We start from the raw sequence: 14,255 nt of genomic DNA, 5'->3' as shown, positions 1-14,255 counted from the left end.
CCAGGGTTTCATTGAAATGAGAAGTCATGATAATTAACTAGAACGAGTCTGGAAAAATACTTTTCTTCGCGTTTTTCTTAAAGATTAAAGATTAAAGCTTAGCGCTAATTATTCACGCTCAAGCATTATTGTATTCGCGCGGTGTAATTCAATCGGCGCGTTTCCGCTCGAGATGTTTCCATTGCGCCGTGGCGCGAATTTCCTCGGTATTTGAGCGGTTCCTGCAACACGCAATCAATCTCGTTGCAAGGAACCGTATAAGCTCAAAATCGAAACAGGAATTCCAGGATTTTGGCCTGGTTATTAAACGCAATGTGTCGAGTTTGACCATGAAATCGAGATTTCGATTCTGAGACATGGTTTTTGTAATCTATAATTAATTCTTGACAGTATATACTGTTCATAGAATTTCAGAAATTTTTATTTGATGTTTAAGGATTTCTTTTTTTCAAAAGAATTTGTATTTACTCGATTTTGTGATTTTAAAATCCAACAGTAGAACTCATACAAGTATATACTATGTTTAAAGATTTTATTGATTAATTAATGTAATTATGACGATGAAGTGAACTCCTTTTGATTAATTAAGATAATTAAATTTGAACAAGATCGATCAAACAAAGATCCAATTTATTTCAAGCAAACGACTTAAGATTATTTTTAAATCAAATTAGAATTTTCAAATATATCATTACTAATTATAAACAATATTTTTATGTTTATAATAATAAACAAATATATATACAACAATTTTATTAGTTTAAAACGCGATTAAATTCTATTAAAATTAGGAAAACTTTAAACCGGTGTAACTCCAAAGATAATGATTTTCAATCAATAAATAAATGATCATTAGAAGCACGAAATCTTGCTCTTTAAAACGCTTTTTCATTTATTCCAAAACGACTTCCGGTTCCCGAGATATCGTCGTGTAAAGAAAAAGTAATTTTTATTCATTTATTGAAATCCTTATTAAATCCTATTAAATTTCGGAAAAATTTAAATCGCTATAACTCCGAAGTTAATGATTTTTTATCAATGAGTGAGGAATCAATAGAAGCGCGGATTCTTGCCCTTTAAAACGCTTTTTCATTTATCCCGATACGACTTCCCGTTCCCGAGATATCGTCGTGTAAAGAAAAAGGTAATTTATTGAAATCCTTATTGAATCCTATTAAATTTCGGAAAAATTTAAATCGCTATAACTCCGAAGTTAATGATTTTTTATTAATGAGTGAGCAATCAATAGAAGCGCGGAACCTTGCCCTTTAAAACGCTTTTTCATTTATCCCGATACGACTTCCGGTTTCCGAGATATCGTCGTGTAAAGAAAAGGGTAATTTTTAATCATTTACTATCTCCGTCCTTGTCTCTTATTCGGACTCGCTCGCACCTCGTCTCGCTGACCTATCCCAAACTCCAGACAAGCGGCAGACGCAATTCTTGGAAGAGCGTAGTACGCATTTCCAGGAAAAAATGTAGGTCACAGGCCCATTCATAATCTGCGCACCGTTTGAAGCACTATCTGAAAACTTTGAATCCTTATATCTCGGCAACCGATTGAGATATCGAGATAAAACAAAAACAGGCTTCAATGGCATGGTTTTCTCTATTTTCTGAACAATTTTTAATGGTAAAATTATTTTTTTTTCTAAAGTTTTTTTACGTGAAAAATTAAATTAAAAAATATTTACAATGACATAATATGGTATCTTATTCTGAAATATTATACTGAATAAAATTTAAATGTTCTGAATAATGTTTTGAGATATATTATGATCTTTGTTAATATAGAATTGGTCATTTAAGATAAATTTATAATAGACAAATTTGAAAAATTGTTTTTATATATTGTAACGCAAATTTGGCATTTGTTTTATATAATATATATAATTATATATAATTATATATAATTATATATAATTATATATTGTTTTATATAATATTATATATTTCATATACTTGAATATTATTAGAGGTTTTAATTGCAACTTTATGATACAATATAAATTCAATAAATTATAAAAAATATTTCAATGGAATATAAATTTAAAAATTCAATTCAAAAGTTACATAATTTTAATTAAAAAATATTTAATTTAAAATAATTTAATTTTTCGTTTTTTTAACAAATACTAAGAAAAAAAAATTCATGAAATTATATTTATCGTTTTTCTAATAGTACAATTTTGTTTTATTTTCAGACATTAGTTGCTGGACAAGGTTTAAATGATGATATGTGGCACACGCTGAGGTTCTCTAGAAGAGCAAGCTCTTTGAAATTCCAAATCGATGACGAAGCAGCTGTACGGGGTAAGTCAAAAATATTATATAAATTTTTATTTATTGCATGAATGAATTATTTAACAATAAATCATAGAAAAGTTTAGAAAAATATTCCAATTATACTCCATTATCAGAATATATTTGTTTATTAATCGAAAATAATTTCCATATATTTTATATAAAATTAGAAATTTAGGAACGCAGAAATTTAAAAAACTGATTTTTATATGCAAATAGAACAAGTCCTTTATAAAACCTATTTGATATTTAAATAACGCGACTTTAAAGAGTGAAATTACCTTTCGAACAAAATATTTTTTAATTTATCTTTAAAACAATAATAAATATTGTAAACAATTTTAACGAAAGTTTAAATGAGATTATATTCACATATAACCAATTATATGTCCATTACAACAAAAGTTAAAATTAATTTTGCTAAAAGTATTTATATATTTTCGATTATTTTAAAAAATTTTATCATTTTATCATTTTTACTAATCATTTCAGCTTCAAGTATCAAATTGATTAACGATATTTTCACATAGAATTCAAATGTCTCGCAAACAAAAATGTAAATCAGGAAAGTGTTTCGATCAAAAAAATAAATTCGAAAAAAAATTGAAAGTTATAGGACAGATTCAATCATCTTCTAAATTGTCGAATTTGTTCCTGTCCCGCTATTACAACGAGACTGACAAGAGCACCGTGAATTCGTATCAGCTCTCCCTTGTTCATCGTGGCATTATACGATTCCCTTTTTGGGTTTCGTGTGAAGTATTTAGTCACACATCGGTGATCTCGTTCGCGCTTTTCGAGGAACGAATACAAAAAGGGGTTCGTTCGTATTTGAATTCGAATTCGCTCGTCTGCAACGAGCCAGCTCGAATAGGGAAAATATTTCTATCCGGATCGATTCTACCGGTTTTTCATACACACACATTTATCGATAGATGGTCAATCGAATATTTGGAAAAACTAAACTGGATACTCGATTTTGAATTCGTCGATGACGCGACGATACAATTATAGATATTCTATTTGTACTTAAGTGCTAAGAATTAGAATAGAAGTGAAAATTTTTCAAATCAAGATATATATATCCATCTTACGAATACTTTGGTTTTCATTATATACATAGATTATGATTCATCAATTAAAGATCGGATAATTCGATTTAAAAAAGAAAATGTATAAAATTTTCTTCCAAAATTAAATTAATTCTATTTCATCTTTATTTGTAATTTTTGATAAATCTTTTAATTTCTATTATTATTTCAAATTAATTTAATAAAATATAATTTTAAAATGTCTTATTGAGAAATAAAATATTAATTCTACTTAATGATACTTCGAAAAATAAATAGTAAGCGAAAAGTATTACAAATCGTGTTATTCCTCTATCAAAACATAAAGAAAGGAGGAAAAAACGGGGGGAAAAAGTTCAAAACGGAGCACGTCATTCTTTTTTTCAAATTGTCAGCCTCGCCATTTAGATCAATTATTTTGCAGCTGTATCAGACGTACGTACCTATATAATTTGCGTGGCAAGCGAGATATTTTTGAAAGTTGTTCGAACACAAGATGCCATCGGCGTACCTGGAAGCTGTAATCGCGTTAAAAAATCATGATACTTTTTTTTTTCAGTGTCAATAGGGAGTTACACAGAGATAACTTTTGGATAGGTTTTTTTTTTTTTTTTTTTTCGTTTTCTATCAGGCGTCATTCATTTTTCATTGAATAGCTCACGGTGTTGTAAACTCCCGTTGAGAGTACAAAATTGGATTCGAAGTTTATGTAATATTCGTTTAAAACATTTTACGATCTTTTTTGCATTCATACCCTTCTCCTTTTTTTCTTTTCGTTTTCTTTTTAAATAAACCACTTCCAATTTTACTATAGAATTTATACAACATTAATATAATAATTACATCCAAATAGTTATTATATTAGTTAGTAATAGTAATAGTTTCTTTCATGCAATTATATTTTCATATTATGGAAACGAATTGTGGAATATGATTAAAAAAATAATGATACCATGCGCAAATATTTGTTATACTTACTTATAGATAACTGCAACGAAATTAAATCTATAAAAAAATTCATAAAGAAAAGCAATTCGATATCAATTTTACAGATATATATTTATTATTTCAATAATGAACAAATTAAAAACAAAAATAGCTTAATTGTTCAAAAAGGAAATAATACGTTTAAAATTAACAATAATTACGAAATACGTAGGAGGATATTTTTGAGACAGATATTAAAAATTTTTCCAATTTGCATTGCATCTGGCCACTTACGCCAATAAAACGACTTAAAAAGAGTTCTATCCACCACCGACACGACAAACAACGAAAGTTTACAACGATTAAGAAAGCCATTTTCCATTACGGGCGAACGACAAAGCTTGCATCCAAAGTTTTACAATCGTCAAACGCCTCGTAACACCGTGGAATAAGTGGCTCGTAACAGTTAGCACTAGGTTCCAATCTATCGCTTGTTCTTTATCGCCTCGAACCTAATCGGATTGTCTCTCATTGCTCAGGCAATAGGTACTCGACTCTGAAACGTTGACGCTACAACTCTGTTGGCCCCTTTGTTACCATTTACCCCTCCTCCCTCCCCATCCGGTTTGTAGAATTGTCGTCGGTACGAACGTAACGTTTCGAAAGGCAATCAGCCGTTTTACATCTGGAACAGACACGCAATTTACTCTATCCCCGACACTAGCCTCCTTATCACTGGCATCACCGATGTTTCTAACGTCGTTTCGTTTCATTTGCATCGATACTTTTGTAACGGAAACTGCAGGGGCATCCCGCCATTTCCAACTCGGTTCCGAAATGCATCGAAACGCGGCATTTTCCGGCTTTAGACGCTTCGTGCTCGAATTCGTTTTTAACGTCGTCTGGTATTTTGCTTCGCGTATCGTCGCGTTTTCAATGCGAAATATTTGACGGAAGTCGGAGGAATTTTATGGAAGGATTTCGAATATGTCGATTTTATCCATTGTGTTGATATCAAGTTTGTGGTTAAATGTAGGTTATTCGAGATAATTCGAATTTTTAGTAATAATTTTTTACAGCTATACAATGATTAGATAATTTGTACAAGGCAGTGTTGTAGAAGAATTTTATAGACAGATATGTATACTTATTGTCAAAATCAAAAGTTTATGGTTTGTAGAATTTCAGAAACTGAATTTTTTCGATTATATTATTTATACATTTTAATTACGTAAATGATATTTCAATTTTTTTTCTTTCAACATTCGTATTTTCATTTCGCCTTTTCTATTTTTGCAGATATTTGTACATTTAATATCATATATTACGTTGTGAAAAATATTCGAAATATGTTTTTTAACATCATAAATAAGCACGTATACTAAATAAATTATTAAGATCACCAACGAAAAGAATTTTATATTTAAATCGAGCATTTGACTTTCGATATTAAATTTTAAAAACTGATATAATCGAATATTATTATGTTTAAATATTTATAAAATATAAAAACAAAAAGGGAAGATCGTATTGGTAATTTGAAAAATCAGTAAATTTCCAATTTTCTCTAAAAATTAACAATTTTTAATCATCATGGGGTAAACGCTGAATTAATATCAATCATCGAAATATTAAACAGTTTAATCCTCGGAATAGAAAAATATTTTTACGCTCCACGTAACATTTTACATCGATTTTAATATTGGGCGCGCTGCACCGTTTCGTCCCATTTCTATTGCACAAAAATTTTTAACGACAGACCAAATTTCCAACGTCCCCGTCGAGTGGAACATTTCCAAAAGATATTCCTCGCTTTGTGCATGATAGAATTACCTGAGATATTACTTTTTTTTTTTTCAGGTAGAAAGTAGAAAATGCGTTTTCTCCGACGACGTGGCGAAATTTGCAAAACTGTTATTGCTCTGTCAGAAACAGAATTTGTAGAAACGGGCCGTGTTTGTCCCCGAAATTTTTCGAAATATTCTTCCGCTGTCGTGAGCAAAAATTTAGGGGAACGTAAATATTCGAGATTTCTGGAAATATTCGATGCAGAAATTTATTTCGTGTTAAATTCAATTTATAACTATAACAAGTCCCTTTAATAAAAAAAAAAAAAAAATACGTGATGCATAGTGGATATAAAATTGCAATATGCACGAAATGAGATTCACGAAAAAAAAAGTGTAAAATTACGTTTCTCTTAGCCACTCGTATTAATTTATTTTAAGGATAAAAAAACGAACACAGTTGAAGATAATGCAAATAAAATTTAGATATTAGATGTAATTTAATCTTCAAAATAAAAATGTAAATTTGAGTTTCTTCGTAATTTAGAAGAGAAAGAAATGATAGAACTTCGAATAAAACTGTGTCTTCTTAATCATTAATTTATCAATCTCCGTGTAATATTTCCATTAGAAGTGTAATTATTATTTTGAAAATAATAATCGATCTATTTCAATCAATTTATCGCAATATCATATTCATTGAAAAAGAAGAAAAATATGTATCTTCAAAAGGTTATTGTATCGAAGGATGAACGAACGAAGTTTAAACTTATATCTCGAGACGAATCAAATCACGAAAATCATGCGAGCCAAGGTATCCTCGACAATCCATTTCGCATCAACGACTCCTTTGATCCTCGTATCTTTCCTTTATGCTCGAACTGTCGCGAATAAGCGATCGAGAAGTCAATCTTGTAAGAAAGAGAAAGATGAAAAGACGAGGAAAGTTTTTCGATCGAATCGCGCGACCAATCGACACGTCCGATTTAATAAATTCTCGGTTGACATATCGTGAAATCGCGAGTGTATATTATTCACGGATTTAGTCACCTTTCTCGTTAGAATCTTGACTTTAATTGCGCGCGCACGGTATTAATTATGAGGGATTAATTGACGCTAATTAAAACTGACGAAGAACAGTGAATGTCATATTTAACAAGTCTGATGCTAATTTTCCCAAATTTTCAGCCAATTTGTCCTCCTTATTTTCCACAGATTTGAAGATGATGAACTGGTGATTTGGCAAATGAAATTTCCACGATTTATATCCCGAATTTTTATTCGTATTTTTAAATGTTATTGAGATATTTACTTTAAAACAGATGTATAGAGTTCATTTTTCTTTAAACACATAATATTGTTTGGTAGGAGTTTGGTAGGATTGTTTTATAATCTTTAATACTCGATATTCTGCATATACAGTCATTTTAGCAAGAATAAATTTTTTCAAATAAAAAATGCAAATGCAATGAGATGGATTTTTAAAATTATTCACTCATGATTGAGTATAAATAAATTAATAATTTTTGAAATGTTTTATTAAATTATAAGTTAAAAATTATATATTTAATTTATTGGCTATTGTGTTTCTAAAAAAAAAAACGAACGAAATATTATAACATTTTTACAATATAAAGAAATTAAAATAATTTTGGTTCAAAAAAAAAAAATGATGATATCATTGCATTACAGTGTGATAGAATTGAGCAAGAGATGATTCCATGAGGTAAAAGAAGTCAAAAGGAAAAAAGAAAATACAATTTTTTCTGGCTTCGTTTTCGAGAAAATCGAGTTTGAAAATTTTTCGAGTACACGTGCACTTGGTGTTAGCTTCCAATCGAACTTTTTCACCATATCTGCTAACGAAATGTCGATAACCTCCCTCTCAAATTCAATCTTCTCAGAAACAGGGAAGATTAAATGAATAGACTTTATTTTATATTTTCAATTTATCTTTATTCCTGGATTATCTTTTCAAATTAATCAGATGCACAATATAAAACAATGATATATAAAAATATCGATTTAAACTTATTTATAATTATTTAATTCTGTGCCGTTGAAACGAGAAAGAAAATATAATTTAATAAATAAATTTGAATCGACATTTTTATACACCAAATTTTATTTTCTATCAGAATCGTGTATCTACAACCTACATCTGGCCTTCAAAAGAGTTGGCTCCATGAATATATTGGCACTAAAATATATATCTTTTTACGTAAATTATCAAGTAAATCCTTATTTCCTATTTGTTACAAATACACTCTCTTCATCAAGAAATTGAAAAATATATACGATAATTTTATTAGTTTTTTTTTTATCTTCTCTGCGTAAACATACTCCATTTTATTACCAAAATCCAGATAAAATAAAACTGAGCGTAGCAGCAACTATATCGATTTCATTGGTCTCCAGTGTTCCCTTCAACGCGAAAATTCACCCTCGAACATCGTTCACATCCCGTGGCGGGGGCGTTGCATCCTTCAAGACTGCCCTCCCCCAATGCAATATCGTATTTCAAAATCCCTATTTAGCATAAATATCGGAGCAACGGCCAAGGCGAGGGCGGCAATTCCTTCGGGAATTGCACGTTCAAACCCTGGAAGGCGATGGAAGGACAATACGATGAGGGAAATACGGTGAAGGAATGGTAGAATAAAGGAGAATAAAAAAATGGAAAGTAAATCTCTGAGAGTGAAATAGGAGATGGAAGAAGGAAATGCGGGAGGAATTTTATTAAGACTTGGAAAAATGAAACACGTATATTCCGGTTACACTGTCGTTATCTCGCTCTATTTTGAAATAATTACATATTCGTTATATCGAATATATTTTCGAATATTTCTTGACAACTCTTTCTGTCTTATTGATTTTTTTTATCGTGGTATTTTCCATATTAGAAAAAGCTTTTTAGGAAAATTAACTATCTGTCGATGGGTGTAGCTATAGCTGTTGCCATAAATTTTGTAGGGGAAGTTTTATGCTGGTTATATTTCAATCATAATTTGTGTCACGAGGAAGATAAGAAAGATATAAAATAATAGTATGTTGTAAAGTTATGGAAAGAATATAAAATGATGAGTTGACGAGTTATATCAGTGATTTAATAATTAAATATATATGATTTAAAAAAGTAAAACTAATTTAAAATTGATATAACGTAAAACAAAAATTTTTGTTCGAATAATTAAAATAAATAAATATAAAACGATATAAAGAAATGTTATATTGCACGAAATATTTAATATAAGAAAATAATACTATTGTAATTTCAAATTCTGGAAAATATTTATAAAATTTCATAAAATAATCTTTTATTACGTTTAAAGTTTTCATTTATTGGATGTCAAGAAAAAGAAAGAAATCAATATTGTTTCGTGAATTGAACACTTTTATTAATGAAAATGGCAGGAAGAAATGAAACGGAAACGATGAGGAACAGCTCTGTGTCCGATCGAATTTCCTGTAGACGTATAGATATGGCTAGAAGTCATGTACGCAGCAGGAGATCTGCCATAGATGTTTCTCTTCCAATGATCAATTTCTATGTCGATATTTATCAGTTGATCAAATCTTCAGGAAAAATTTCATCGACCGAGAAATAATATGAAAAAAAGACAAGTTTAAAGATACATTTGTGTTAAATGAAGGTGTATACATATTTCGTGCAACAACTTTTTAATATTATTATTAATATTATTCTACTGTACAAAATAATTTCTTAAATATTTTATAATTATATTTCTCCATTGGGGTTTTATTTTCTGTTCTATGATTACTTTATTTTTAAAAAGAAAATATTCAATATAACATGTAATCTTTATAAACAAACAAACAACTAATTATAAATATCATAAATATCTATTTGAATAATGAAAATTGAATGAAAGCTAATAATTGAGATTTTTGAATAAGAAAATAATTTTTCGGTTCTCGTACATAATCGTGAATGTATCATATTTTTCCGAAATTATCAATAATTTTCGTTATGAAATATATAGCGTGAATCGTATATGAAGTCCGAATAATTTCAAAAAGGAATCCACGATTTTGTAACAATGCGAATTTCGAGCAATCGCTTTCGTGTTGCAAATTCAAACACTAAAGGATCAGTCATTCAATCTGTATGGAAATGCAATAAAACCGTAAACATATTTGAAGCTTCTTTTAATATTCATAGCTTGTAAAAAAAAAAAAAATAACCTAGTTCGCTACTTTTTGTTTTCGTTTAATAGGGGATAATATGAATATTGTTCGGAACATCGTGTATCTTCTATATCTTCTCTATTTTTATATAATATTTTATGCATTATTTATTTTTTAAGCAATTGAATGAACGATTAAATAAAATTACGTTATCAAAATATATCATCGATACTATTTATTAAAAAAAAAATATTGAATAAAAATAAATAAGAAACAATATTTTTCATTTCCATTGCCACTGTATATCAACTCTAGCTTTAAAATCTCGATATTCTTTCAGTTTTGTGTCGCAACGACGCGGAAGTCGGTTCCATTCCACTTCACTTCCGTCCCTCACACGCGTTCTGTATTTTTTCCTTTTTCTTTTTTTTTTTTTTTTAAACACTCTTCGCGCGCGTTTAACGCGTCTCTAAACACGAAAGCACTCGAGACTTCTAATTTTTTAACGTAAGAGCAACGATCATCGTCGCTGAGTACCAACGTCATTACTACAGTTCAAATAGGAACATCCGTTCTTGAGCGTTCTTCCAGAGAATTTCCGGTGAAATGTGGTATTCGTATGTACAAACGATAAATTATTTCCTTCCGTTCATACCACAAATCGTTAAATTAACGTTCCACGCGTTCAGAATTGTAGGAATTAATTGCTACTCCAATTAATTTTCATATGCGAATTACATTGATAATCATTGTTGAAACGGATTTCGTATAATTAAAATTAATCATATCGCGAAATCATTTACAATTAACAATTAACGTTTTCACATTTTTGATTTTAATCCGTGAAATAAATTATTAGATTCTTCGTAGAATTTTTACGCTAGACAATTTTTATAGCTGTTCATTTTTTATTTAAATATGAAAATCATTAAACGAATAGTTTTTTTCCATGAAATGAACTTATTCATTTATATATTTTCTAATATTACATGAAAGAGAAATTCATTGCATCGAATAATTTTAATAATAATGTGTGATTATTAATGTGATATTGAAATATTAATGATTAAAAATGTAATTACATATATAGTACATATATAATTTTCAATTAGTTATTAAATATTTAAAAAAAACAAAATAAATAAAACACAATCTAGCATGTTGATGATACTGCAGAAAATCTTTTCAAAATAAAGAAAAATTGTTCTACTTTATCTCGACAATAATAGGATATCTATTAAATATAATCAATAACAAAGAAAATATTGATAAAAGTATTAAAGACTGCATTAATGTTTCACGTAAAATATAGCAAAAAAAAAAAAAACAAGCAATTTTTAAACAAATTTATAATTATCACAAAGCGTTTATTTATTACCACATCGAGTTAACTTATCTTCGCCATTTGACAGGTTAATGATAAAAAAATTCTTTCGGAATAGGAAAGTTCTCTGTTTATAAAGAAACTCACTTTACTTTATCTCAACGATGGAATGGACCGCAAAAGTTACGGCAAGAAATTACCCGAGGAGATTTTTAATTTCGAGTTTCCACCGTGAATATCATCGCATCGATTCTTCTCGAAACTTTCTTCTCCACGATTTTCGTTAATTATTCAAAGACCCAATACTTGAGAAATAGCCAACTCCCGGAAAATTTTCTCAGAAGAAAGTACAACGAAAACGCCTTCCACCTACCGATATTTTCGATAATAATTTACGCTTTGACAGGTTCGCCGAGTATTAAGTTCGACGTTTGTAAATTATCGACAGATCGAGATCGTAACGAGATTCGAGCGAGAAAGAAAGTAATTTCGCAAGCACTTTTCGTCCGTTCGTGACTCGTCGTGCATTAGTAGAACGCAATCAAAATTATTCTCGATGAAATATCTTAGCAATCTTGAATATTCTTCAAATGACCAATCAGAATGAAATTTAAATATAATTTTTCTTAAGTGCATTTAATTTATTTCTCGTTGCAACAATTTGTATTTTAGTATCAGGAACTTTTGATTAAAATTACTAATTAATAAAAAAATTTATTTATTCTTCGAGAAGTTATAAGAAAATTATCAAAATTTTAAAAATTGTGTGTATATTCAGAACTTTGGAGAAATACTAGAAAATTAAAGTATTTCCATAAAACGAATATTATTTTATTTAATATTTAAATCGTGGATATATTATAATAGTCGTTAAAATTAAATAGTATATATTTATACATATCCGAATTATTATATTCAATAGTATGTTTGAATAAGTTGATATTAAAATACACATTTGAAATCTTTACTATTCAAAAAAATCTTGTATCAATTCTAGAAATCTTTCTTCCTGTATTCTACAAAAATCCATATTCTCCAATTTCATCTTAAATCCAGAGAAACCAAGCACCACAACGTTATTGATTTTTTTCTCTGAAAGACAATGCAAAAACCTTAATAAAATATCGTTTCCAAAATTTCTTTTCTCACGATCAGTTTCAATAAAACTCACCTCCAACCTTTCCACCAGACAATGTACGTCTAAATCACCTACGAGGAACGGAGGACAAGATCGCGCGTCCCACAGGGGCTGTAAGAATGGATGCTGATGCATCCTGTTCGCGACTCGAATTCGGAACTTTGTAAAAAGCGCGCGTTTCTTCTGAGATCGTATCTCAGAATTCCCTCGGTCGGCCATGAAAGGGGGCCAGAGGCGAACACACTCGGGTAAATTACAAATTTCCCAAAGCGGTCGCCGGATGAAATCACAAATTCCAAATGCGGGGCCGTTTGCATTCAACCGGCGACTCTTCGAATCGAGGCGCTCTTATGAATGCTAATTGAAGATTTTCCCGAAGTGCATCGAGGCTTCTGGTGTTCGTCGACGACCCCTATCAGAAATATCATCATGGCTATAAGTTTCTATGGAAATGTAATCGAACGAAGAGTTTTCACTGGCTGGGTATTGGAGGAATTTATTTATCGGTTCCTCTTTGTATCTGTTGCATTCTATTAAATTTATTTCCTTCTTGTCGAGATCTACGAGAGGACAAGATTTATCTCGATATGTATATTGTTTTTTGTTTAAATTTTATTAACGGATATTAGGGTGTAGTAATCGATATAATTATTATGTGGAATGTGATACACAGGGTTAATATATTTGTGGAATTGTATTTGAAGGGAAATAGAAATTAAAGAAAACACGAAAGTTATTTATTTTATTTATAAAATTATATACAATTTAAGTTTACGTTGGGGTGGCAAGTGAAATGGAGATGTACTCACTTTCTCAATTCGATTAAACTTCAATTTTATTCTCAATCATTATTATAACATACATGTGTCTTGAAAAATTAATTAAAGTAAAAGGAAATAAAGGATACTCGTTTGATTCAATAAAAATTTGAAACGTTAATGCACACAATAATTGGTACTTTTATTATTGCCATTGCTAAGTTATTATTTTTTATTTTTCAAGGCGACAATTTAAATTTAAAAAATAGGAATTCTCTATATAAAAATAAAAACTTTCAGTAATTACACATTCTGTAATTGTTTTCTGATGAAAAGATAGAAAAGATAGTAATCGAAAATTTAGATATTTATGCATTTATGGAAAATTTAAATATACAAAAATGTACAAAGCATATGTCATATGCAAAAAGACATAAAATATCCATAAATTTCCTTTTTCAATTTACATAAATATTTGTAATATTCGTAATTAATTAAAAATCTTAACAATTAATCCAAGTTTATGTAAAAAATAAAATAAAACGAATCATGTTTCAATCCTCTGCTCAATTTTATCACAAGATTCAAACCATAAAAAAATAGTAAAAACAGTAAAAATATTCTCTCGGGGAATTCGCCGCTTAAAAACTTGGCCTTCCCAACGACCTATCGACTTTTTTCAAGGATCTCGAATCGCAAATCGGCAGCATGCAAATGCATCCTTTACGGCCGCCTACTCGTTGAAATAGATGCAACCACGCTTTCCAAGAGGTGCATTCGAAATCGCGGCTAGGATCG

The 14,255-nt window shown here is 29.4% G+C and overlaps 1 protein-coding gene across 4 annotated transcripts in view; it reads left to right on the top strand.

Annotated features, from left to right (window-relative positions):
• Positions 1-14,255, top strand: part of Nrx-1 (neurexin 1) — a 400,360-nt gene that overhangs the window by 307,796 nt on the left and 78,309 nt on the right. For all 4 annotated transcript variants that reach the window (XM_031915441.2, XM_086915817.1, XM_086915818.1 and 1 more), the window contains one exon: positions 2,205-2,313. In XM_031915441.2, the coding sequence (XP_031771301.1) occupies positions 2,205-2,313 (109 nt within the window). The remainder of the gene's footprint in view (positions 1-2,204; positions 2,314-14,255) is intronic.

The sequence above is a fragment of the Apis florea genome, unplaced genomic scaffold (assembly GCF_048593485.1).
Source record: "Apis florea isolate Af1SG1 unplaced genomic scaffold, ASM4859348v1 contig_3798_pilon, whole genome shotgun sequence".
NCBI classification, from domain to species: domain Eukaryota; kingdom Metazoa; phylum Arthropoda; class Insecta; order Hymenoptera; family Apidae; genus Apis; species Apis florea.
The sequence above is the reverse complement of the archived record's forward strand: the minus strand, read 5'-3'. Positions and strand labels throughout refer to the sequence as shown.